The sequence below is a fragment of the Botryllus schlosseri genome, chromosome 5, assembly GCF_051294905.1.
Source record: "Botryllus schlosseri isolate E-star chromosome 5, Bs_hap1, whole genome shotgun sequence".
In the NCBI taxonomy this organism is placed as follows: Eukaryota; Metazoa; Chordata; class Ascidiacea; order Stolidobranchia; family Styelidae; genus Botryllus; species Botryllus schlosseri.
In genome coordinates this window covers 7347343-7371625 of record NC_137240.1, presented here as the reverse complement: position 1 = coordinate 7371625, position 24283 = coordinate 7347343, and the positions used below count along the sequence as shown (strand labels likewise).

The 24283-nt window shown below is 41.7% G+C and overlaps 2 protein-coding genes and 1 long non-coding RNA gene across 4 annotated transcripts in view; 2 read left to right on the top strand and 1 right to left on the bottom strand.

Annotated features, from left to right (window-relative positions):
- Positions 1 to 24283, top strand: part of LOC145438846 (uncharacterized) — a 186410-nt gene that overhangs the window by 86283 nt on the left and 75844 nt on the right. The gene's annotated exons all lie outside the window — the stretch shown is intronic.
- Positions 185 to 23743, bottom strand: LOC145438833 (uncharacterized). Of its 2 annotated transcripts, XM_080316197.1 has the most exons (8): positions 23366 to 23743; positions 20935 to 21091; positions 10910 to 11028; positions 10742 to 10844; positions 10312 to 10431; positions 10158 to 10247; positions 6256 to 6410; positions 185 to 5448 (listed from the first exon to the last, which is right to left on the bottom strand). In XM_080316197.1, exons 1-8 carry the CDS (start codon positions 23488 to 23490, stop codon positions 4791 to 4793), a joined length of 1527 nt encoding a protein of 508 aa, XP_080172323.1. In that variant the 5' UTR covers positions 23491 to 23743; the 3' UTR covers positions 185 to 4790. The 2 variants fall into 2 exon arrangements, with proteins under 2 accessions (XP_080172323.1, XP_080172325.1); XM_080316199.1 differs by lacking the exons at positions 20935 to 21091; positions 23366 to 23743 and adding an exon at positions 11091 to 12026.
- Positions 12032 to 20830, top strand: LOC145438834 (uncharacterized). Its single transcript, XR_013915038.1, has 2 exons — positions 12032 to 12375; positions 13289 to 20830. It is a non-coding gene; the product is annotated as an uncharacterized LOC145438834 (long non-coding RNA).

Sequence of the window (24283 nt, the reverse complement as noted above, 5' to 3'; positions counted from 1 at the left end):
ACCACAAAATTCGGCAACAATTCGACCTTGAATCGGTTGTCCATTCGACATACTTCTACCTAACTCTGTGTGTAGTGTAGATGGACCCTTGGAAACACATTTATCCAGGAGTCGTACAAGATAGCTAACACATGTCATCCCCTGAAAAGTGCTGCGCCACGAAACACATTCTGAAATCCAACGATTCTTGAAATTTCTCTATTCTCGAGAAAATAGTGAGCATCGTAAGTGGAACAAAATACGTACAAGTAAAATATAAACTTTCGAGAAAAAAATGTGAACACACCGTCGCAGGCAGAATATGGGTGTGGACTCGTTACCAGCCAGTCCTGTCAATACGTTGAGAAAATTGCAATCTAGCACCAACAGCTGTACTGACACGTTAAAACCAGGGCTGTTATATGCGTCTGCCGACTACTAATGGCCAAGAATTGTTCAATACTTCTTCGTTACGGATAAAAAAAAAGAACATGTCAAATATTCAGTTCAAGGAAACAGCCCTGGTTCGAATCAACATATACATCTTACACAATAGAAATACATGCACAATTTTACATAGTATTCATGCGTGACTGAGCAAAGCACGAAATCTTCCAACATTCCGATATACCCGCGCATTTGCAATGCCGAAAACGCACACTAGACTTGCTTTAAGCTTTCAATCGATATGGAACAAAACAGGGCATAAGTGCAGAAAATAATAACGGACGACTCGACGTAGTAATAAGATCAAGGTGCACATGATATAAGTCAGACACTGAGGTCTTAGTGGGATCCGTGAAAGCCTAGGGACGAGCATTGCCGAAGGCATGCTAAATTCAAATTGTTTGTTGGCACTACAGTCACCTCCACAAAGAAGTGTACAGTGTGTTTGATATCACAAGCATGCCTTAACATACAGGCATAGCGTGTCTTCACCAGTTTCATTACTCTATTCATTGAAATGAATTTTTATGGCTTTCAACCTGAAGTTGGATTACAATAAGCTTTCAAACGTAGTAGGGTCCGAATATTATGTCAAATTCATAGTACTAGGCAGAATAAAAATGGAGAGAGAATCCCAACCTAGATATTACTAGCTGTGTCAAATGACACTCAGCATTCATATCGAGTCATACACTGAAAGCCAAGGCGAGCAATCGGTAGGAACTAGGGGGACAATGGTTTAATTCAGTCAGAGATTTAGGTCATTCTTTACCTTGTAATTGAAATTGGCAATGTCAGTTACTAATACGCTATCCTAGGAAGGTCATTAATTTTGTGTGTAAAACTTTTTATCCAACTAGCAATTTCAAACAAACGATACCGAAGACATTCACAGACAGAAGCCGGACTGCGAGTCAATATTACCATGGAATATTCAACTCCGTGTGGCTGGAATAAAGTCACACTTGCCCGTCTCTCACGCAAAGCGAACGAGTTCTGTAAATCTCCATAATACACACATCCCTTTCGATAGTAACCGTAGACATGCCACCATATTATAGTCGATGAAAAACATGAGGATTGCGAAAAAAATCAAATATAAACTTGAACGAGCAATGGTATTGTAAATGAAACTTGAAATTTCCAGCCGATTACAGCATAGCTAACACGAGACCTACGCACATGATAGCGCCATAAAAGGCGAGGGAGTTAATGTTTAACTGATATTTGCTTCTCAAACAGAAATCCACGCTGCTTGTTCTGCACACACATAGACACGAGTATTCCTCTATCGCCGACTAAATCGCAGGTAGCTACAATGGAAGACTGCGCAAAATACGAAAACAAACGAATCTTCAGTGATTTAGAACCGGCCCGAAAATATCATCTGAACACACGGAATACGTAATAAACACCAGCGTGTGTACTGCGTACTGCGAAAGGCGAAGTTTAATTTGAATTCTATTGGTTTCTAGGGAAGTTTTGCGGTCTCCCCAGTAAATTACAGCACATTGAACAAGGTGCGGCTGATGTACGTAGGACAAAAAAATACAGATAATCGTACGCGGTTCAAAGTATAATATATACACAAAATAACAAGTCGACACCTTTTAAAACAGTCCCAGCATCGCAGTAGAAATGGTCGGCTGAAGAGCCCGAGCCACTGCAATTTAACACGGGGCAGATTACAGAAACAGATCGCTGCTATGGCGAGGGTGACCATGAGACATGGGGTGATTACTTCATGAATGTAATCGATTGCGATTACGATTACTTCTGAATGACGCGATTACGATTACGATTACGATTACAGCAAAATCAGGAAGTAGTCGATTACGATTACGATTACATTGGAAAAGTAATCACGATTACTCACGATTACATTTATTTTGTATCTTAGAAGTTATATCGGATGACAACATATGGATTGCGCTGAAAAGGCCTAATGAGATAACAAACTTCCTTTAAAAAAAGATGCGTCATTTTCTTGTTACGCCATAATGTACCGATTGCCCATTTTTATAGAGGTCGACTTATCCCACCCAACAATTTGTATTCTTGCCAGGTCCATAACCGCCGCCCCCCAAATTTCCCAATAGGGTGGAGAGCGATATCGAAGGGGACTCAAAAGTATTTCGTAAACCAACATAAATTATAGAGTCTTTTCGAGAGATTTAATTAACTTGAAAATTCTCTCTGGATAGCTTGATTTTGAAATGCATACGTCTCCCCCTAAAAAAAGCATACATAATTTATAGTAGGGATGCATTTAAAACAAATGGTTGTTTAAAACATGTTTTAAAGGGTGTTTTAGAAACAGGGGCTTTAAAAGAAAAACTAAATTGTGTTTTTTAAGTTGTAACATTATGTTATAATTGTGTAAACACTTTCCAAAAAACATGTTGTATGAGCCTACGGACAATTACCATCCGATTTGGCCGACGTACATCGATACGGAATGGATGGAACCCTCAAAATATTCTGTTCAACAGTTATAGTCCAGATATTTCGTCAAAGGTGCTATATTTGCCCTATATTTTCAATTGTCAATCTCAATCCACTAGGACATGCGACTTCAGTGTGCTACTATAGACCTTGGCCGAAACTTTGCGTATGTGTCCATTGTCAATAGCCACGCTGGATGGACGTGACTAATAGTCCGGTCCTCGCAATCTGAGCCCATAATGCAAATGCCACCCGGGGCACCCACGGAGTAATAAAGACATAGACAATTTGTATGTGTGCGTCTCACCAAAGTTTTTGCGCCACTTCAATATCTTTTGATTATATAACAGACCGAAGGATACGAATTAACAACATAAACTAAAGTAATTATAACAAGATACCGAACGTTATAAATATAAAGAACATGCTCCCAGCTCTACAGGTAAATCGGACAATCGGGGCTGAAAGAGGATTAGAAATTAATAGTAATATGATGCAATTACCAATAATATTGACGAAATTCAATCTTCAACTTGAAAATACCTCCCTATGGGGCCAAAGACCAACGTTTGGACTGGGGGACGAATTGCTGTTTAGGTCCAGATTTTAGCTACAACCCACGCTAACATGGTTTAGAAGCCCATGGCCATGGCGGCAGGTCCCAAGGTTGAGTAAGGAATTGTGAAATAACGATTGACGCCCGTTTCAAGTAGAGTCATATGAGAATAAGATGAAGCTGGGGCCCGATGACGCGAACAGGAAATTCTGCCTTCAACTTCATACAGATAATGTACTGCAAGCTGCCGTTACGAGAAACGGCAAACACGGTTATGATACATATCACCAGCTGTTGATTTTACTGCTTCGTTGTGAAAACCGTATTGTTTTATTTGGCGAGTACAAGATTTCAAATCTTTGTCCGGTGTAGGCTACGTACTTACGTACTACACAGGCCTACTGCTCGCCAAGTAGCAACGGTCAAACTGCGTTTAACTAAGCATAGCCAAACATCAATACATAAGTTACTATTTTAAACTAGGCAGAATGGAGATTAATTATCGAGCAGCGAGGGAGTGGCGAGTGGGACGTGTTGAAACCTGATATACAGCACGGCGGGTGTTCTTACAATCACATTAATGTAGGCTACGTACATCGAATATCTATTTACTGTGGATACTTCTTACGCAATGACGAGCAAAGCTAATAGGCTACTTCTGACGTAATAATGAGCAATAGCATTTGGAAATCAGACGTGCGTGCTCTCACGAACCTGGTATAATATCTCTTCCTCGTTCACGAATGTTCACTGTTCAGTTTATATCATGGCCCTTGTACAAATAAAAAGTAATCGTTCTTTCACTAAGAAATCGATTAGATATGGGAAGTAGTCGATTACGATTACGATTACTTGGAAATGCTGTAATCGTCGTAATCGATTACGATTACTAATCGTAATCGCCCCATGTCTGGTGACCATACGGTCGTTGCTTCTAAGAAGCCAGTAGGTCCTTATATATTGAAGGGCTGTGTCTTATAAAACAACCCTGTCCTGGTATTTATAACATTAGTCCGTAGTATGGTAGTCTGTCTTATTTTCACAGGTCACAATGACAAGTGCTTTGACTAGACCAGACGGCAACGAGGACGTGACTAGGATCAGACGAACCTAACAACCCAAATTGACCGCGAACCTGTGGTTAGGAGTGGGCCCGAAATGGGTGACATTTACTTTTGTAGTCAGCAGTTTATAAATTCCGCGGTCAGAGTTTTTGGCCGTCCTTCATTATGAGCCCATGTCGAATTGTCGATGGCAACCCAAACCATAGGACAGATCGCACTGGATTTCGCGACAGCGACTTAACGCAAATCGTCACGCCGGAGACACTCCAAAATACCCTTTTTGAGCCTCGAGTCGGGAGTCAGCGCTGCTGTATCGCTTGTTCTCCGTGTAAAGTCGCCAGTTTAAACCGCAATTTATACGGCAGCCTGCACGACTTATCGTCCGAGTCGCAAGCCTCAGTCGAGTCATCTCGCTTGTGGTCCTGTCTCGGCGACGCCACATGACTGCCGCCGGACGAGTCGGAAGACGAGTCGCCCGATTTCGAGGACCAGTCATCTTGACCTGAACTAGACAAAGAAGCAAACCCTTGCCAGTTACGCCACGCGCCGCTGCTCTCGTCCGACTGTGGACTGGACGAATTCTCCCGTGCCACGGCAGAATCCGTGTCCCGGTCGGGTTCTTCTTGACTTGGTCCGATCTCGGTCATTTCCGGTCGGACAGACGAAGGGGCGTCGTCGGAGGACGAAGAGTTAGCTCCGTCTCGTTGTGCAAACCGTTGCCGGACCGGGTCAAACACACTCCCGGCCCCGGCTTGCTGCCACGAGTAGTGGACAAAGGTCTGCAGCATCTCGGCGCCCCGGACCAGGTCGTGCGAGTAGAATCGTGGCCGCTGGCCGCCGTCGTTTCTGACTTCCTCCGTCGCGGGCCGGTCCGGCGTGTATGCCCCGGGATTGGCGGCCCAAGTGTTTGTGACGATCGTCGTGGCTCTTGTGCAATCGGCCGTCGATGAAGTATCCCTGTTAACGAGGGAAAATTCACATATTATTTATAACCTAGTGTCTTATTCATCTATCTTCGACTGTGAAGTCACAGCAACCTCACTTGGACAAATAGATAATTCCAGTTGTTTAGTTTGATTAATTAGAGCAAATTGCCTGTAATCTAATTTGTGAAATGTTTCTATGCTCTAATTGTAACTCTTATTCAATAATTTGTGAAATGTTTCTATGCTCTAATTGTAACTCTTATTCAATGTGGAAGTAACCATTTACAAGTAAGTTACAGAGCAAGTATACTAGGGCTAGTTTTGCCTAAAATACTGTCAAGTAGAAGAAATTCTCTTAAAAACTCTAAAATCATAAACACTAAAGCATGTAGTTCAAGAAGGGAATTTTAACCTACTTAGCAGTACTCTGCTTGCAATATACCAGTTAACTAATTCAAAGCTCGCCATATGGACTTACTTTTAATTCGATGTGCCTATGTGAAAAATCCGAATGTAGAATGTCATTACCCGTGCGTGCAAATCCAACTCATAACAATTGAAAATTGGTAATTTAAAATATCAGCCGATTTCAATTCGGTCACTACGTGTCGTCGATAGCGAAAAAGGGCCTCAAGAGGTCATTAGTACTCTTGAATGTGACAATGTGATAACATCTGACATGCAAGCTCAACTTTTGCATTACTATAGTAAATTGATAAATTAATTTGTTTTTCATTCGTTTCGTCATATCTGACAGTGGGTCGCGAACTGAAATAGATTGGAAAACACTGGCTTCGTCGGACCTCACAACCCACGCGCAATAGAGACCGTCACTTACATTTTTGTGTGCTGCTCATCAAGCCACTGCTGTTCTCTGTCTTCATTAGCCGGAGTCATTGTCAGTCGATGTTCTTCAGCGCCGGACAGGCCGACCGTAACGTAATCGTCACTGCTGCTACCCTTCATTTCTTCTATGCCACTTTCGTTAGCCGACTGAAAAGGAAAGGGCAATTTAGACCTGAGTGTCCAACAAAATAATAAGGTTGTTTCAGAATCAGCAGGCCGACTACAAACTTGCATTGTGGACTGCAAGCTCGTTTATTCAAATTGGGAGTAACAGATTCACCAAATTGCTCAATGTAGCTTTAAGAGAGCGTCAGTCATTATTTATTGACCTGTCGCAATTACAAACACCAGATAAAGTTATCATGAACACCAAAAAACCATAGTCTGAGTTTATATATTGTAACGTTGGCCTACCATCTAGATATGAAAAAGAATACATGGATATGGCATTCAGCCACTTGTGTTGTAACCGCCAAACAAACATAATCAACAACAACAACAACAACAAATCATCGGTGTCCAACAACAGTTTTCAAGTTATTTTAAAATTAACACACCAAATGTGTCAAAACTTGGAAGAAAGAGTTCATTTGGTTTGTAAACCCAAACTATATCCACCACATCAATATCATGGCAGACACCGCTTCAATGAAAACCGTAGCATTTTTTCATCACCTCATCAAGCAAACAGTACAGGTAAGGTAATGATCATTACATCAGGCTAGTTAGCGCGAGTTCCCTTTACGCAGGCGCGATCATTTTGGCGGTCATACAAACCACTGGACGCATGCAAGTTCAGAGAAATCGCTCAGGCACGTTGAGAAACGAAACACTCAACCACTTCAGATGAATAACGCATTGCCGGAGGGCACTGAGCAGCGCATTCGACTATCAAAATCAAACTTCCAGGTCAAAAATGTTTATCTCGGAGCAAATTATTATCGAAGAACTACGCCAAGCATCAACAACGTTGATTCACGATGAAAATACTAAATACAGTTTGAAATCATATTCCCTGTCGTTCCTTGGCTATGCCTCGAGAGAAGTGAAAATGTGAGTAATCCTAACTTCATCAGAATAAGTGACTGTTTCAATTGGGCTTGATTTCATCGAAACATCAAACTTTACCAGGCGAGTGTTGATCTACCTTCTAAAAGCAGACAACCGTACATATAACCCAACATTAGGTCAAACCACCTGAGGATTCAAAGGCCTATGCCATGTGAAATATATCCTATCCAACTGGACATAAATCCTATAAAATCCAGTTTTAAATTTGACAGATTGAACATATCAGTCTATCAGTCTACTGTTTGGTGTCGCAGAACTGCAAGACACCCATATTACCATGCTCCACATCCGTTTTGTTTAAACTGATTTCATACATATTAAGAAATCATTTGGAGTACAGTAAAATGAAATATTTTCCCAATGAACAAGGATACATCCTAAATATGGTCGCAATAACGACAGAATGTTTCCATTCAAATTAAAAATCATGTTGCCACAGCAAATAACAGAAAGCACGTGATTCACTGAACCATGTCCCCTTTTTACAAGCTATGATTTTCCCCAGTCTTAAAATAACCCCGATGATTTGAAACAATATCTTTGGAACAAAAATTCCAAACATTGCAATCTTTGGGGGACGAGAACATCAATTTAGACTTAATTTTTTTCTATAACATAACAAGAAAAACTGTAATCCAATTGCCTTTGGGTCAAATAAGGAAGGGGGAAACAGAGAAGTCATGGTTACACCATGGCATGGACATTATTTCATCCAGATAGTTACACCATTGGAAGTGTACAGGTAAAATCGTTAAGATGGCGAGTATTCGGGAATATTCAGAGCAATTGTACGTCCCAAGATGATATGGGAAATAGGCGGTCTGACACTCTCTGAGCCTCGTACAGATATCAGAAACCCCCCCCCCCCCCCCGCAATATAGATCAAAGTGCACATTTTTCAGTGGCATTCTGATATAACGCATCACTATATATTGACAGATATTTTCACAGCCAATAAGAATCGGAGTTATTCCTGTAACCAGACAATATTTACACTGTTCGTGCCACAACAAACTTTGCCTAGGTGCCTACACGAGGCAGATGCCGAGGAGCGTTAGATAATATTTATGCTAACAAAGTAACTTGAGGTCACGATGCCATACTTTTTAATTACTGGCCTCACAGCCAGGCCATGATTTCAGAAACTAGTGCTGCAACCGCCTACTCGAATACATAATGGATATATTTTGATAACAGTACTGACAATCAAAAATACATTCATGTCAATTACTTATAATTATAAGGTATCTTACACAAGGCACAATGACAGTACATGAACTCGAGAACAAAAGATTTGATGAATGGCAAAAAGGGGGAAATTTTGAAAATACACAGGGATTGATAAACGACCAATATACTCAAGACACAATTCACCAAGATTGCTGGAAAATACTGTAATTCTTCCAATAGCTTATGATTACCCAATTTCTGTGCATGACCGCTAAAGTGCCAATAACATAAAATATCTTGAAAACAGTAGGTCTACGTACTTATTCAGGTGTGTTACAGAGTCAGTATAGTAAGTTCCAGTCCTTTCAAAGGTACCCAATCAAGACTCCACATTTTTTCCAACTTTTTTCCATGGATTATATAAGCCAAGGGTCAAAGTGAGTTCCTGGGATCATCAACTCAATCATGTTCCTTCCCCATGTGCAATCACAGAAAATATTTTTCTCAATAAACTTCTTACTGGAATAACCCACACATACACAGTTGTATCTATCTGGTCAGGAGTACCAACCAACCAAGCTCAATTTTATTTCATATTCAGATGTGACCAATCATGGTGTCTGACATTCTGACAGGAGAGGACGTAATACTGTTAAACAGTGCCAGAGCAAATAAAATTATCAACAGTGAAAGCTTGATAACAGCACTTGGGTCACCAATGTTGAGCATGAATGGATTAAGGTAATAGAACACTGTCCTGTAATAGTAAATTACAACAGTTGAACAGCTTACTAACCTGGACCAACCTGTTTTTTTTTTCATTCTACTAGTAACCACGTGAATATCAAGTCGTTAAAAGGTACATGAATTTTTTACAACAACATTTCAAACAGAAAAACAGTGTGCACACCTAATTATGCCTACACTGTATTGATCTACCAACCCTGCTATGAAATTAATTATCAAATGAAAATCCATCAACCCTATGTTGCCAGTTAGTCAGCTGCGTGTTGCTAGGTCTAGTTACTGAAATAACCCAGTCTTCAGTTATCTCGAAGCTCTTTCAGGTCAACATTTAATTAAACTCACAGATTTCTACAACACCATCAATAGGTTTTTGCTAACAACACTTAGACGATGATCATCTTCAGAATAACCTGCCACCGAATAACCAAAATCCAACACCATGACATATGACATGAAGCTACAATACCAACAGATTTCCTACAGAACAGCCATAATTTTACAAGTAAAACCGGGAACAAGGAAATAGCCGGTATGGAATCTCCGTCCTTTTTTTTGAAATAAATCCTGAGTGATAAGAGCTTTTTTCGCGTGACAGAGTCAACTTTGCGGCGTGACAAGCAAGGTTACTGACTTCAAATGACTGTGTTAAGCCAGTGACAGGAGATCAGATGCTAATGGTTAGTAACTGGCAAGGTGCAAGTACTTTACGAACAGTATAGCATGAAGATAACAGTAAACCAAATACACCCCAACATCAGGAGGACTCCAATGATGGACAATTATGCCACCATTTAAGGACTTATTGTCTGGTTACATCCACGAAACTCTAGGCTACACACTCCACTACAAACAGAGGTTCATGGCCGACAATGCACCAACAATAAATCGAGAAATAGCAGCACTCACATGGCCATTAGACATCTTTCTTTCGCATGGCATCGTCACATACTTTGACAAATTCACATCTGCTCCACAGTTCAACGCCTTGACGACGTGCTATGAAATTCGAGCCATCGGTTAGATTTCATCGCTTACGTATGTACAGTACACCGCCGCGTACCTCAGGGATGCCATAATCAGCCAAGTTCAAATTTTGAGTCAACCCCGGAAGCAAGTCTCCGTCTTCGAGTTTACGTTTGAATTCGTTAAACTCTTCCGGCTCGATTTCATTGTACTTCATCTGAAATTGACGCAAAAAATTTCGGTCAGAATGTCTCAAGTTTACATATCAGCCAGCTCTTCGTAAGATTTCAACGCACATATTACTTTAGAAGCAGTGGCAAGTTAAGAAATTATTGTGACAAAGAGTTTCATTGGATTATATTCATGACTCATTCTTCAACAACTCATATATGAGGTGGCACGTATCGAATAGGATATCGCTTGATCTTGGATTGGTGTCAATTTCGCATGAGCTGACAATGTTGTTCAGTTCACTATAGCCAGTATCAGCTAATGAATTTCAACATCAGTAGTCGAAAAACACTTACTTTCACAGCGAAAAGATCTTTCTTCAGCTTTATATTTTCCTGCAGCAGTACGAGAACATTTTGAGCCAGAATCATATCGTTGTTCCGCCTCTTTTCTCTTGATCTACAATAAGTAAACATCCACGGTAACTACAAAGCTACTAACGTGACTAAAATTCAGTATCTTACTTTCTGGCTGCTTCGTTATTTTTTCGTCTCTTCATCCAATAATACTCATCTTTACGACATGTCGGAACAAAATGCCGGCTTCTGCGCGACGTCTGTCCTTGCAATGGACGAGCCCCGAGCTGGAATGAGAAGAATATCGTCAGCTACTGCTATCAGTAGAGTGCACAGTCAAAATAATTACTGTTTTAGATTCCGTAGTTTCCATCAGCGCAAGGCACTGTGCTCAATATTTAAATACTAAGCACTGTTTCTGAAGCATCAAATACATGTCAAATGATTATCTACATATCCAGATTAAGTCACATTTTAATTCAAAATCCCAACAAAAAAATACCCTTCTGAAACTACAGAGATGGCAGATTGTTGGCACATATTGGTACTGTGGGTACTCAATATTTAATCATCAAGTATGTTAGAATATTATGATATGCTACATATCTTTATCAATTCACGTTTGAATATGATTTCTGACCAACACCTTCATGAAACTACATAGATAGCACATTGTTGGTATCATACTTGACAGCCAAATCTCACTCAATATCCAAGATGACACCAATAACACCTCTTACATAACTATCACATCGCCAGCATAAGCATCATTCGAATCGCTAGAAATAACTAAATCTCTGACAAAATACAGCAAGGCTTTCTCCTCGCAAATTCCAATCAAATAAACCAACATGGCCGATCGTGTGCGTTGGCCGATATATTGAGTAATATTTCTCTCATTTCGCGCAAACGAGAGAACATGATTCGGCCACAAGTCGACCATGATTACGTAAGCGCGGGGGACAACACAAATGTACCGTATGCTTCCGGTTGAAAGAATATCACTCGGTTTGCCAACGCTTTAAAACTGCGCGAGGTTAATATTTAGGCCTTGCTTCGCACAAGGAGTACGTGCATGATTTGTAATGTCATGTCACAGACGGAAAGTACTGAATACGAAAACACTATGCTGGCACCTAGTGATCGATACAGATGAGCCACATTGCATCATCGCGATAATCAACACGATTTCATTATTTGCACTTGATAGATACGCCAATACAGTGGCATGAAATTAATTAACGCATGTATTTGTTCGCTTATGAGCGAGTAAACGAAAGCCGCCCGTGCAATGTAGGATTAAAACGCTGAAATTAGCGCCTGAGCTATTGCAGCGCGTTTTGCAATTCCGGACGTTATGTAAGACGAAAAATACGAGACGACCCACGTGATCAGACGCGTCGTGTTTTCGCAGACCGAGCACGCAGGTCATGCGCGTACAGCGAGTTTGCGGCCAGAGCGAGAGAGGAAAAGGTTGGTTTTCTATACAAAGAATCTCTCGGTCAGGGATACCTAGAACTAAATATCCCTGCTCTCGCTGCGAGACAAAGGAAACGAGAACGCGGCTCGGCCAATCGGCGACACGCATTTCAAGAACCAAACACGACCGGGGCAAATCAGGAGCGTTTTTCGAGGTGCGTAGCGGCAGGAGATACACGAAGCGAGTAGGCGTGACACGCGCCTCTGCCGGCCGAGTGTCACTTCACGAGCTGACATTGAGAGCCACGATTTACGCCAATGTAATAAGCACGCGAGCTGGGTTGATTGGCTGCCTCGCTGGCTCGCCTAGCGGCACCGAATTTCACAATAGTGACCGTGACTCGCGAGACATGTAATTATTTCCCGTTTTATGCAAATAGGAACAGCTCAGATTGCAGATTATCCTCTGCCGTGTCAAGTGCTGAAATGTTGAATATAGGGGAGGGGATTTGAATATTATTAGTGTGTATTCTAGCCTGTTTCGACTAAAATAAACGAAAACAGTCCAGAAGTGAAAATCGATGTGATCCACTGGAGTAATCACAAGCCCATATTGACCAACAACGGCAGTGCAATGTATTGAAATTACGCGAGGTGCGCACACGAAATGAGAAATTCATACGCATTATTATTCATTTCGGAAGTTCATTCGTACTTCCTATTAACTTATATTTAAGCACCGCGAATGCAATAATAGCTGTATTTCTCTCTGGAATGATGCAATTTCGAAATAGAAAGTTTCCCTGAAAATCATCTTTTCAATGATAACCAGATGATTGTTTGAAACCAGAAAAACAAGTTACCGTTCTAAATTTATCTTCGGCGGCCAATCGCGACCTTTCTTTTGAACTCGGCCAATAAACCAAGCCTGCGAATCGAATTCTCTCACGCGTCACACGACGAGTCGTGTTTTCGTCCGTTCACGTGCCACGCGGACACAACGACAAAGAACTCCAACCTAAATTCCAGCTAAGGCAAGGTCACGTGGTCACGTTCGCTAACGCAAATCACCCACGCCGCAACGCGCTCACAAACAAGTTTGCTGATCTAGGAATATACTTTTCGCAGAACAGTCAAACGTCACAGATCCAGAGAGAGAGAGAGAGAGAGAGCAGCATCGCGAATGGCCGGAAGAGGTGGTCAGCAACGAAGAGCTTATTCCTCTATTGTCAATTTAAAAAGCGGCAAGATGAAAAGATAGGAAGGTATCGAAACGACTTGGAGCAGCCTTCTAATCGGACATTTAAGCAGTTTTTGCCTATACCTGCACTACTTACTCAAGAGGTTGTGTTTTAGAATACTTACACTTCTGCTCAATAGTTACTGTATTTTAGGTGAAACTCGGCCTAGAATACTAAGTTTTCGCTTACTTGGAAATCGTTATTCCTACTTGTACCTGGGAGTACATTTACGACGCGACTTCTGCTTCTACTTCTACCCCGATGCGTGGTATGCTTTCGTAAGTTAGCAGCTCGTAAAGCTTTATTCCGGGTAAAGATCTCAAATCGCGCGTCGTGGATCGCTTTGTGTTGACACGGAGCATTTGAGGAAAATTGCAACGCAGATTCGCACTGTAGCGAGGCTGTGGAGTCAGCAAATGTTGCTGTCGCGACATACTCCAGTGCATGCCCTACCGATCTGTATATATCCGCTAAATTGACGGAAGTTTTGCTATTGTTCTAAATGATTGAACTTTGAAATTCATACAGTTTTCTGAAGGTACGATAATGTATGCATATTCCGCAATTGCACAATGCACAACCGATACCACATGGAGACAGTTCTTAATCATAAGGAGTTAACCACGTACATCGTGACGTCATGTCATTACTTATGCCATAATATATCTAACGCATAAAAATATTTGTGAAATTTAATGGCTGAGTTACGCGGCGTATACCCCAATGGCACGCACCCGTACGGCACATGCACAACATGGTAATTTCAGCGAATGCTTTGATGACGAAGAAAAAAAGAGAACATGCACGATAATCGATGAGCGCCAATCCAGTACGCCGCAGGCGGCAGTACGGTGGAATGCGGTCGTGCTGCTTGCATCATTGCACGGATGCACGCCCCTGACTAGACAAAGCGCCTTTGAATTCATCGCAGCATAAACAATAGAAGATATTAATATGAATATTTGATGAACCGGGAATGATAACCGATCTTTCCCCGATGCTCCTTACGATTCTACATTATCGCAAAGGCCAGTGGCTCGACAAGTGCATAACTCATGCACGAGAAGGTCATCATTGATTTTATGCACGCTCACAAATGGTTCCGCCCGTAACTGCAGCCAGGCGACTTAGTCCGTGCATTCGTGCAATTATTCAAAGCGCGGAGTTGGTCACGTGAAATGCGCGTGCCACGTCAAATAAAAAAGAGAGAGGAATCTCTCCGTCGTGGGAAAAGGAGAGAGTTGCCGCCATAACGCGTATCCGGGCCCAGGAAACAACTTCACTGTAACTGCAATTTGAAGGCCAACGGTAATTATAGATCGTATGCGAGTTCACCCCCATCCATACAATAACTTTAAATTTCACTATTTTCCAGTCGCGAGCGAGTGCACGCCTCGATATATATTCATCATGAGGTGACACATTCTTATTCTAAGAACGGCTCGTGGTAATGTGTTTGGCACGTGCCACGAGGCTTGAAACCGCGGGTTCTAGTTAATTACGGAGCTATTTTCATGAACAATTTGCCCACGAATTGACGCAAGCCAAGTGTCACTAACGTCTGCGGATTATTGTCGGTAGTTAATATACAATCCGCGATAGACTCCCTATATTCACAGCTGTCGTATTCTCGCCGCTTTTATGCGTTACATGGTGAAAATGGAGTGGCAACTGGTAGTAGGTCGGGGTCACAGTGCATATAACTTGATTAAACAATGTGCAGGAAATTCCACATATCCGGCAAACGCTGCAATCGGCCGTGTTTCACGGGATTGCGAACGTAAATCCGGCATCACACCGCGGTTATGGCTTGAAAAAAGCTCGGCTTCACAGTGTTTATAACTCAATTTTAACAGATAACAGAAAATCCATAATTTTCGGTAAACGGTGCAATCAGCTGTATCTGACAGCATCGCGAAAGTAAATTATATCGTGATATTCGCAAAATGGAATAATTGAGGAAACCGGAAAAATTGCATACTGCCGAGCATAAGCTTATGAAATAAGCTTTGATAATCCCTAATGCAGAATCCCTCGTGAGCTATTTTGAATTACGGCCGCAATCGGAATTGTTCTCAAGTCAACACCAGTCGGATGGAGAATTCAGTGTTAATTAAAAAAATTGATACAATTCAGTCGGTCTTCAACCAGTCTTGCACAGTGCGACCGAGCTCCCCAAGATAAGAACCAAAAAAGGTGAACTCCCTTTCCAAGCCCATTGCACCCGTCATCCGATGCGATCAATTCACATTATTATCTTCCACCATTTCCTATTCATCAGGAAAGTTCTTGGTATCGCAGCCCCATCTTATGATATGGCAATTCAATATGCGATCAAGACACACCGAATGGGAGCTTTGTTGCGATACAAGATGTGATGTGAAGTGTTATTCACGAGATGGCCAGGAGTATGGAATGATAACTATTACAAACACTTATTAACAGTTTGGCATGTAGACCGAACACCATGAATTACCAGTTGCCATTGAAGCTGATTTGAAGAGTGGAAAGGGTAGTGTATTCGAAAATAGGTCACTCCAGATTGCGTCAATAATATTGTACCAACGTGACACGAGTGAAGACGGGATGTGAAGAGCTTCGAACTACAACACAGACAAGAACCTATTCAGGTGCAGTTGCTAAGCAATAAACAAGTAGTTCTGTCGAATACAGATGGCCTCCACATGCTTCATAAAGAATTTTCCAATCACACTTTTTCGCCACCGTTTCACTAATTATAGGGAAATAGCCGAAGGGCACGACAAATGCACAGCAGCGAGATCAGTGGCATTCAAATGAAGCGTTTCAAAATTGCGTTTTGAACTCTTTCCAGAAATTAAGATCGATTATATGGCAGTCCCGCACAATTACCCTAATAGTCGCCGCCGTGAAATCGATCCAAGGAAGAGAGCGGATTCCGTGAATGAGTTCCGAATGACCAGAGCTTGAGTGTGCGCGATCGCGTTGAAATATGCATCTTGTTGCTGTTTACGCGAGAGCCCGGATTCCAGATTACATGAAGTGTGGCTGGTCTTGAATTATATCATCGACGCTATAATATAATTAACTTGGAAGGCTAATCCAATGACTCAGTCTCTATCATCGCGTTTCCACCGAAACAGATCTAATCTTTAAGCGAAAGTGCTTAAACTCGCATAAGATATATCACAACAACAGAATGTTAACTACTTTACCAGCAAACCTACAAGCATTAACGCGACAATTCACAAGCACACCGGGTTTGCAGCGAACATATACCGCATGGCCTCCACAGCGTTAAATAGATGGCAAATAAACTTCACAGAGTGACGTCACGAGTTGTGTCAATATAGGCGTCACAATATGAGCATGAGCGTACTTGTGATCATCATACTGGTCATCCCTCAAAATCGTGTCACTAGATGAGCGCAGTGACGTAACGAACAGCCGCGCGTTGCATGAAGAATGGTCATATCAAAGCCGCTGAATGGGCGTGCTGACTGAATCGATAAATCGATCAGTGACCTTCAGAAAGACACGCACCATGCAACGCAGCGCATGCTTAGCGGTAACGCACCACGTTTTGTTTTGAACCTAGAGATTTAACCATGCGGTGTCAAGGTCTAGAAAAGCGCTACTTTAGAAAGGGTTAGGGGTGTTGTCACAAATTTTCAGTCTTCAAACGTACTAAACCATTTCCATGCCGAGACCGATGTCGAATTTACGGTTCAAGTTCGCGAATCAACAATGCACAGCGCCACCGAACGTTCCAATTTACAAACGCATTTTCCGCGCGCGTGTGTGTAGTTACAGGCCACGAGCGGGCGACGCCTCCAAAGATTCGCGAAATGCGCACAAAAACAAAATTCCTTCTTCCACGCCAGCAGCCCGAGGGTAGCGCAACAGACGCGCAAGCCTTGATCTTTTCCACGGCCGACGCAAGTGCTGAAAAACACGCGTCGATTCGAAGAGCTTATCGGCTCTGTGTTTGCGTGTGAGTGCACGAGACCAGCACCCCCGGCTGTGAAACGCGCGGCAGTCGAACGTACACTTGCATTCCGCGTGCATGCCATTGAAATCTATGGATGCGCGTTGTCAACCGGAAACGCGGATATGCGGTGGTCGCCATTCGGGTTGACGAATCACTCTCCATGATAGAAGAACAGTCACCCCCTGATGTCCGTGGCTTCATCTCGTACGAGTCCGATCTTAGTGTTATGTTCGTGCATTTACATTGATATCGATTGACTCTTTTATTTGTATAGCACTAACCATTAGAACCAATCACTGTTGGCCTAGCGTGCCTAGCTTTGTATTTTATACCATGTGTGTTGTGATCTCTTGTTTATCTGCCGTTGCATGGGATTGTGATCGTATAGTGCTCGCTGTCTTGCGGAAATTCTGCTGTTCAAGATTTAATACATTGCATTCTTATTGGAAGTTTGTAATATATGTTCAATGTTCGATCTAGTCAATGAGCGTAACACCAAGCCCAGGTAAACGGAATGGATTGCGACACAGAGATCATCCGTCGAAAGAGACCTCGGTCAAATCATTGTTCAATTCAGTATCTTGACAATTCCTTCTTTTTCAAAACAACACAAGTTGCGATAAAGCGATAAAATAGGAGGAGGTCTAAACGCTTACCCTGACCCAGATATGTAGATTGGGGGATTGCACAATTGCACACTCAAAAAGTAACAATAGATAACATGAAAGGGCATGCGATGACCATAAAGTGTCATGTGCCGGTAGGCGAAGTCGATGTCAAATCGTGGCCGGTAATCTCCACCGCAGACTAGTATTTATTCACTAATATGTGCTTGCGGACTAACCGAGCGTAATCTGCAGAAGCGGAAACACTCTCGCTAAACACCGGAGTAAGGCGCGATTGGTCAACAAACGCGTAAGCACCTGCAAAGGACTTTCAAACGCCGCAAATTACGCGGCGCGCAACTCATATTGCAACACCCGGCAATCAAACCTCGCGAGTGTTATCCCGCACGCGTCACGTGAGGAGCGCTCACGAGCGACTCGGAATCGACAGGTTAGGCGCGCACGCTGTCTCGCCGCGAGCGCTCGCCGCCTTCTAGTTACGAATCAAAGAAGTGCGAGGTCTATTTTTGATTGAAGACGACTGAAATTGCCCGGTTTCACTCGATGTACCAGAAAAACTGCTTCTCCAATGTGATAACTGTCATGCAAGGCAAGTTATGTTTCAAAATAACTGTACCTCTGCGCGTTATCGCAAAAAGGAATTTTTACATACACCGAATAGCATCGCCACGAACAGGTTACAGATCAAATTCAAGCTTCAAACACTCTTTAGACCAGTCTTCGACTTCAGACCATTGTGTCGAGGGTCGTACCTGAATCCGAGTGCGTTTTTGAGCCTGCAAATTCCTGGTTTTTCCGGTTGTGACTGAGGGTTATGACCGAATGTCAACACGCTGATACTAGCCATGAATGATTACACCATCGACCCTCCTCCATCAAATCGATCGCCCTATCCATCATATTCATCAACGATGTTATTTCCAATTCTCTGCTGGTTGCTAACGACTGCCTCTGACGCCAGCCGAAATTATTCGGTTCCTTTCGATATGGATATATTATTTGATTGGATGTTTGATAAATACGTTTAAATGACAATCCAGAGTGTTGTCCATCAATTTCCGTAAAATGCACTCGTGCAGATCGATCTGCATGAATTTCCTAGACTACGATAAGTGTCTCGGTAACTACGGAGTTGAGTTTGCGGATTGATCATAAACTCGGTTGGCGTGGATACACTTGGGTTAGTCCTTAAACTGGTTGAAGCCCACCACTGGTTGAAGCCCACCAACAGCCATATAAAAATCAAGCGCACTTGTAAAACAAAACATGAATAACCAGCACGTGAAAGTAACATTGGTTAGCCACGAGAAAAGCGCTGCACGTGTATGACGTATCAATGGAATGATGGCTGCGCGTCAGCATTGCAACCCAGACTCCATTACAAACCGGATGCGGGATCATTTTGCAGACTGGCCAAACTCAGCTCAAACCATCAATCAGAAATAGAGAACTCTCAGTAAAATGCCGATAATAATAGGTTTGAACAAAGTGCATGCTCGTTCATCGACGTCACGTGACTGAAATCACGGTAGGCATTGTGCGCGAGCGCGACGATACGCGAGTGGCTTGCGCACATAATAACGCGGACAAAGAACATCTACCGCGTTCACAACTAATCACTGAAATCAGAGTTGGTTATACCTTATAACTTATAAGTTATAACTAACTGACTATTGCTAGCGAAAGATAAATTGAGCACGAACATGACCAGAAAACAGCAACAAGCAATATTTACAACTGTCAAAATATAACGCAAGGTCACAAGGCTTTGTTTGTGACTCAGCCGCCATGTTGTTACTACCAGCAGGACATGGACAGATTACCAAAGTATTATTTCACTAAGCTGTAATGCCTGACAATTACCGAGCGCACAACCTGCCACTATTGTACCAAATAACCGGTTCCCTCAGCAATAAGGCTTTGCATACTCAGCAAAATATCTCGGTGTCACTATTGATGCTAAAATGTCTTGGAAGCCGCATATTGAATGCACAATATCAAAACTAGCTCGGTGTGTGGGAATAATGACCCGTCTGCAATCTTTGGTTTCCAGATCAATACTACGAACCAAATATTTTTCTCTTTTCCACTCTCACCTGCAATATGGAATCGTAGTATGGGGAAGTGCATGCAAAACATTTCTGTGCAGAATTCGAACCCTGCAAAACCGTGCGATACGGCTGATCTCATCTGTACCTTTACGTACCAATTTATCGCCTTACTACCGTAAGCATCGAATTTTGCGAGTTGATGAGCTATATCGCTTCGAAGTATCAAAAGTTGTTCACAAATATTTTTCCAATAGTCTGCCTCCTGTGTTTGATGACTTTTTCATACCTGCTAAAAATGTCCATTCCCATTACACGAGATCCTCGTCAAAGGGAAATATCTACTTACCCCCACCCAATAGCAACCTAACTAAGAGATCTATCGACTACTCGGGACCTATCATTTGGAATGCATTACCACCACATATCCGTGAATTGCCTTATGATAGATTCAAAAAAGCCCTACTTGATCACCTCTTATCATTACACTAACACTGTTGCCCTACCTCGCCCAGACATTGCTTCATTGATCATTTGCTACCCATCGTTTAATTTTTCTTCTATTTTATTTTTTTAACTACTGTAACTTTTTTTACAGCCAGACTGTTTAGAGTCAAGTGTACCTGTTTGATGCTGGTGTGATCAGACTAGATGACCCTCACGGTCTTATCTATCGATCATTCCTATCTAATACCGAATACTGTGCATGCATATTTTCTGTACCACCACCACTGCCGAGTGTTATGTATTTTGGTTTGATGAAAAATAAAGACTCTCTCTCTCTCTCATACGAATAAACACAAAGTTACTGCCTGTGCCTGGTACAATGCAACAAAACATTTCACATAACATGAACAAAATTTTTTTTTCAAAGGTCGGTCCAGCTTACCTGGAAGGTGTCCGCTTGGTATCCTGATGGCGAAACTGGTTTCACAAGAGCCGGTGCGGGTAGTCTTTGCTGAAACATGCCAGGTGAAGTGGCTGTTTGTTTCGTATTTGTGATCCATGGTGGCACACCATGATAGCCCTTGTGACCGGATGGCGCGCTGAAATGAATATCAGTTTGCAGCAATCTGAACACGACTTATTTTACACACAGGAATGAAACTTCAATTCTTTAAAATCTTCTTTTATGTTGTATGGAGTCTCACATTCTTTCAGACGCTAACAGCAGGAAATATTCGGAGTAGTCACGCATAACTCAAAAGTTCTCATTGTGAAGTGTCAGTGACTGCAATACAAAATTATCTGGGTCTCTGCTGGCTGGATTTGTACATGCTTGTTCAACACAGTATTTTTTGTATCAAATATGCAGGTCAATATTCGTGAATGACAGTATGATAGATAGCTGTAGATGGACGTGATAGGGGGAGTGTCTACAGGCCACCTACCTGAATAAATTCAAATTTCAGGAGTACCTATGTCACAATAAGAATGTGGCGACACCTTGCCCTATCAGGCTTTCAGAAGAACTTATCTCAGCCTTCCGAAATACCGCATATTATTATCAATCAATCTTCATCTCGCAATGGTGAGAAAAATATCGCACAATATAAACAATCAGCACCTGCCTAGAAATGACGTCAATAACAATATAGGCATGACAGGCATTTGCTAGGCCGTTTTGTATTCAGTTTTGTATTCTTTCGTGAGTATACTTTGCATGTTGATTTCAGAATTTTGCAATGTTGCAGGACAAGGAGCTGGGAATCATAGCGAGGCTTAGCAGCATGGTAAATAAAGATATATTGGCAATGAAACGGTTTGCAGTACATATCAAACACAGACAAAGCATTTACATACTAGATAGATATGATTGACTCCTTCACATATCTGGATTCATTAAAATTTCAAGGCAACCATTATATTTCGGTAACATATCCAAGTACAGTTGATTGGGATAGTCACCAAGTAATATATCGTAACCTCTATTCCAAAATAATGGTGTAAAATTACAAGCCGATTCAAGGTGTCGATGTGACGGCATAAATTAATAGCTGGACTTAGTTGTCAGGTACATAGGACTAGAATGCTTCTGGATTGACCTCATACTACATCATCGCAAGTGACTGAGGAAGGGAAGAAATGAAATCACATAATTTCTTGGTGTGCAAGTCAGAGAAGCCGCTGGTCTACATTTGTGTTTTAACAGCTCCGACAATTATCATTAGATATGCAAAATCCGAGGTGGCCTACAATTGATCTTATGAAGGTTAATGGGGTTCAACCCAATGCTGCGATAGCACTGAGCAAGCACTTACTATAACTTTGATTACATTAGAAGACAGGCATGAACTTTCTATTTTCTAAAATATGCAGGAAGGAGGCTACATGCCAAAATCAATGTACTATACACACAAATGCTTAAAACCAGATTCATATCCGATGAGATCACTATTCTCAATGCTGATGTTGATGTTAGTCTTGACGTGTAGCGGTATTCCTATATGTCAATTATAAGAAGCCATAATTTCACGACCTCGGCACGTGCTGATGTGCCAGCATGGTTATAATTACATGTGCCTTCATCATACCTGATATAGAACAACGCAACCAATACTAACATTAAGACTACATATCACAATGATAATCTTGATGTAACTACAGATGGCAATCTGGATTTTACAATGACACCACCGATGGCCCATATAGACTACAGAAGCCTTCACAAAATTAAATGCTTGCCAATGTAGTCGTCTGTGAGTTGGATGCATCAATTTTTTTTACAACAATTTTCATTCTGCTGATGTCCAGGGTATATTACACTGTTTTCAGCCTATCATTTCTGGTTATAGGCTATCATGTCTTTTCATGGAAGAGTCTGTTATTAAACACATGGACACATCTATAAATCTAGTAATGAGGTGAGCTAGGTGATACCGAGTTCAATTGGCCAAATCCATGTTTATGATTCAATGAGACATGCGGTACTTATTTCAATTAAATTTCATTCCCAGCTGATAAAATAATTGACATGTAACACATTTCATTACATTCAATGTTATTAGAACAAGCATTCGTAGGTCATGAATAACAAATTTCCAATTGCCTACCCATGGATGTGATAGAAAGCCAATTGAATAAAAATCCATACCAAGCTACCATGCGTGGAAGGTTACAAAAACCTTTATGGTCATAAGGCGCTTCAAGAAACATACGAATAAGATGCAATAAATAAGCTCTTCGTTGGGACACTTTCATTAACAATGCATCAAAAGAAAGTCCACACAGACATGTATTTATATCATACAGCACAAAACTGTGAATATGGTGTATGGTCCCATCTGATTCATGCAAATATATTATAGCAGAAAACTTACATGAACTGCCTTTGACAGTGTATATTCTTTGATGCATTGATATTTCTTCTAAAAACTTCACCTCCATCTGACAGAGATCTATGATAAATTTGGCCACCAACTCCTTCAATTTGCAAATTGTTCATGATGTTGTCCAACTAAAATTTGTTAGCCCATTGCTCAATTACTGTATATCCTGTTGAGTGAAAACAATCCAATGATAGAGTTCTATAGGTGAATAAAACAGATCTCAAACTTTGCTCTGATTGTTAGTTTTAGAGAGATTATTTGGTGATGACAAGGTGTAATCTCCTGTAACGCCCAGAAGCATAATCAGAATTGATCACACTACAAATGGCCAATAACATTGCTCGTATACCGCAGCAACTGATATATACTGGGATATATACTGGGATTTACACTTACCAATGATCTATACTAGTACAGACACTGTATAGGCAGGTATGTGTGATATCAACAATTCAACTGAAAATGGCGAATACAAACGAATTTCTAAGGACAGTGGAGTGGTGGTATAACACCAGACGAACTACAGCAGCTAGCCATGTTAACGGGCTAAATAACGTACGCGGTACGTGAGATATGGCCGTGAGTCACGGGACGAAACAGACTTACACGTGCTAACCCTGAGCTTTGATAACTGACCTTCAGCTCGACAAGCCTTCGACTAATGGCAAAATGAAGTCACAACTTTCTAAATTCAACACCCTGCCTTGCTGCTTAGTTGGATGTTACATAAAGATAATATTGTACGCCTCAATAATGACGAACGAACTTAAATTGAAATAGCATCGCACTAGCACGCATAATTCACGAGTGCGCGTGATGCCTTCTTCGTATTCGCGTGAGCTACATCTCTCGCACGCGAGTTGACTCGGCTGACCACGCGAGTTTTTACTCTCTGCCGCTCTCTGTATC

What these genes read in the sequence shown, in the direction of transcription:
- LOC145438833 (XM_080316197.1), bottom strand. Translation starts at nt 23,490, where the DNA reads ATGAACAATTTGCAAATTGAAGGAGTTGGTGGCCAAATTTATCATAGA. An exon ending in CTGATTATGGCATCCCTGAG is followed by an intron (nt 10,248 to 10,311) that starts GTACGCGGCGGT and finishes CGAATTTCATAG; the next exon opens with CACGTCGTCAAGGCGTTGAA. An exon ending in GAAAGATGTCTAATGGCCAT is followed by an intron (nt 6,411 to 10,157) that starts GTGAGTGCTGCT and finishes TTTCCTTTTCAG; the next exon opens with TCGGCTAACGAAAGTGGCAT.